Source organism: Atta colombica, unplaced genomic scaffold (genome assembly GCF_001594045.1).
Source record: "Atta colombica isolate Treedump-2 unplaced genomic scaffold, Acol1.0 scaffold277, whole genome shotgun sequence".
Classification (NCBI taxonomy): domain Eukaryota; kingdom Metazoa; phylum Arthropoda; class Insecta; order Hymenoptera; family Formicidae; genus Atta; species Atta colombica.
The window spans coordinates 445,207-447,797 of NW_017259378.1; the positions used below are offsets into that span (position 1 = coordinate 445,207).

The window sequence follows — 2,591 nt, forward strand, 5'->3', positions numbered from 1 at the left end:
TATATAAGTATAAGTTGTATAAATTTCTTACTATTGAAGAAACTATTATAATTTTTATCTTATCGTATCTTATCAATATAATGATAAAACGTGAAACTGTAAAAATATAAAACTGCATTTAATAATGTAAAAATAGAATTGAGTAAAAGATAAATATAACCTAAGCAAAACAATTAGTCATTATGATGCCAAAATCTTAAAAATCTTTTTTCAATCATTTCCAATTTATTTTAATGTCATTTTGACTTTATCGTGACTTATTGTTCTGTTTGAGAAATATTCGTATTATATTGTGTTATGGTATAGTAATAAATATGTTACAGTGCATACAAAAATAATGTATCACTTAAATGAAAAGATTAACAATCAACATATTTTATGTATTATTTCAGATCACCGGCATCGTATTTATTTCAGTAGGCGGTGTGATTCTGGTTGTTTACAGCGGGTACAGCAACTTTGTGGATAGTTGGTTCTTTGCAGCCCCACTCTTAATGATAGTAGTCGGTGTCATAGTCTTCCTTGTATCATTCTTTGGATGCTGCGGCGCTGTAAAAGAAAATCATTGCATGATAATAACGGTATGATTCTTCAAAAACAGTATTATTTAAATACTATTAATTAAAACTATAGTATTATTTTTTTTTCGTGTACGACAATACGAGATTTGGATTTATCTTTTTAAATAAGTATAATTTTTAAATAAGTATAATAAAATCAGAAAGCTCTTATTTTATATGACAGTTTGTTAAAATATATTATCCTATATAGTACACCTGTACAATAATTTTTATTTACTGTAGTTCTCGGTTCTGCTGCTGCTGATATTTGCTTTGGAATTGGGCGCTGGAATCACAGGTTACATGATGAGAGGAGAAGTCGCTAATATGTTAGAAAACCGTCTAAATGATACTTTGCGACAATATGAGCTTAATCCGGATATTCGTCGTTCATGGGACATCATGCAGCACGATGTAAGTTTACTAAATTATTTGTATAAAACATTACAATTATAATTTGTATTTATAGTTGTAAAAAAATATTGATACTATATATTATATAAAGAAAGTCCTCACTAGTTGGATAAGTATCGTACTAATTTTATTGTATGCCGTTAATGGAATTTGTAATTAACTGACAATTGAAATACGATTTTAGTTACAATGCTGCGGTATGAATAACCCTGCAGACTGGCTCCATGTTGGTTTCCGTGATAATACTGTTCCTGATTCCTGCTGCAAAGAGATTCCTGCTCAATCGCGTTGCGACTTGAATTCCATTCATGTGAACAGTGACGGCTGCATGATGAAACTGCAATCTGCTATAGAAAATAATGCTATGATCTTGGGAGGAGTGGGCATAGGGGTAGCCCTCATACAAGTAAGTTCTGATTCAAACTATCGTTTTAGTATTATGAAGTATTAAATAAAATACTTGTGATTTAGATATGAGGCACTACTATATACATTAATAAAAGAGAAAAATTTGTTATATAAATAACATTAAAGACATATAACATTTCAATGTATATACAAATAATAGCAATATTAACGAGCAAAGGTTAAATTTACTTATCTGGAAAAATGAAACAATAATTATTCTTTTTTTTTTTTTCAGTTGATTGGAGTAGTCTTTGCGTGCTGTCTGGCTCGCTCAATTCGTCGCGAGTATGAGACTGTGTAAGCTGATAGACACAAATTTTCATTGCAACAAGCCTAAAATGCACTTGTATAAACCTGATCTTTTACACAAGCTGTCACTATTTTTTTTCCCTTATTTCGTTACCATTTAACCATGCACAATTACAAAAAAATTTTCTTTCTTTTATCGCTTCTATTTTTAACACATTGCAAAGAAACCGTTAATTATTTTTCATCAAAGAGTGCGTGATAGGTAAAAACATATTTAAAAAGATCTCCAAAGAATCTCACTGCTATTTTGGTATCTGGGCCTTATCCATCAGACATAAAAATGTCACACACGTATATGTTTTGTATATTTTTACAATAGGCTCTCGAACAACTTTGTATATTAATGATAACAGAGTATCTGTGTTACGCTCGGAGATCATACATTTTTTTTCATAAATATATATATATATAATTTGTTTAGTGTCATTGTGATACTATTATAGTTGAGCCACGATAACCATACATCGATAATAAAGTTATATATAAAATATAAATCTATATACAAAATATAAAATGCGTTAAAAGCTTCTTTTTGTTTGATGTCTGCTTCAAGTGAATAATTGTTTAGCTTATTAGCAAAAGTGTATTTTTGTCATTTCCATATATTTTTGCTTCATAATATCTCGCATGATGTAGTGTATATTGATATTGTTGTCGAGGCTCTGCTATAATATTCAGCAGTATCATCTTCAAGTTATAAGAACATTCATATTTCTTAAGACTTCATTTTGTTTTTGAATCGATATCATATTTTTATGAGAACATTTCCGTATATATATATATAATTTTTTTAGAAGCTTATCAGAGCACAAAATGCGTGCATACGTATATACATATATACATATATACATTATATATATATAATGTATATATGTATATATGTATATATGTATGCACGCA

At 28.8% G+C, this 2,591-nt stretch overlaps 1 protein-coding gene across 1 annotated transcript in view; it reads left to right on the top strand.

The window, feature by feature from the left end:
- LOC108689863 (CD63 antigen-like) overlaps positions 1–2,591 on the top strand; it is a 10,531-nt gene that overhangs the window by 5,533 nt on the left and 2,407 nt on the right. The window contains exons 2-5 of the mRNA XM_018196820.1: positions 393–581; positions 804–974; positions 1,159–1,380; positions 1,618–1,679. Of these exons, the coding sequence (XP_018052309.1) occupies positions 393–581; positions 804–974; positions 1,159–1,380; positions 1,618–1,679 (644 nt within the window). The remainder of the gene's footprint in view (positions 1–392; positions 582–803; positions 975–1,158; positions 1,381–1,617; positions 1,680–2,591) is intronic.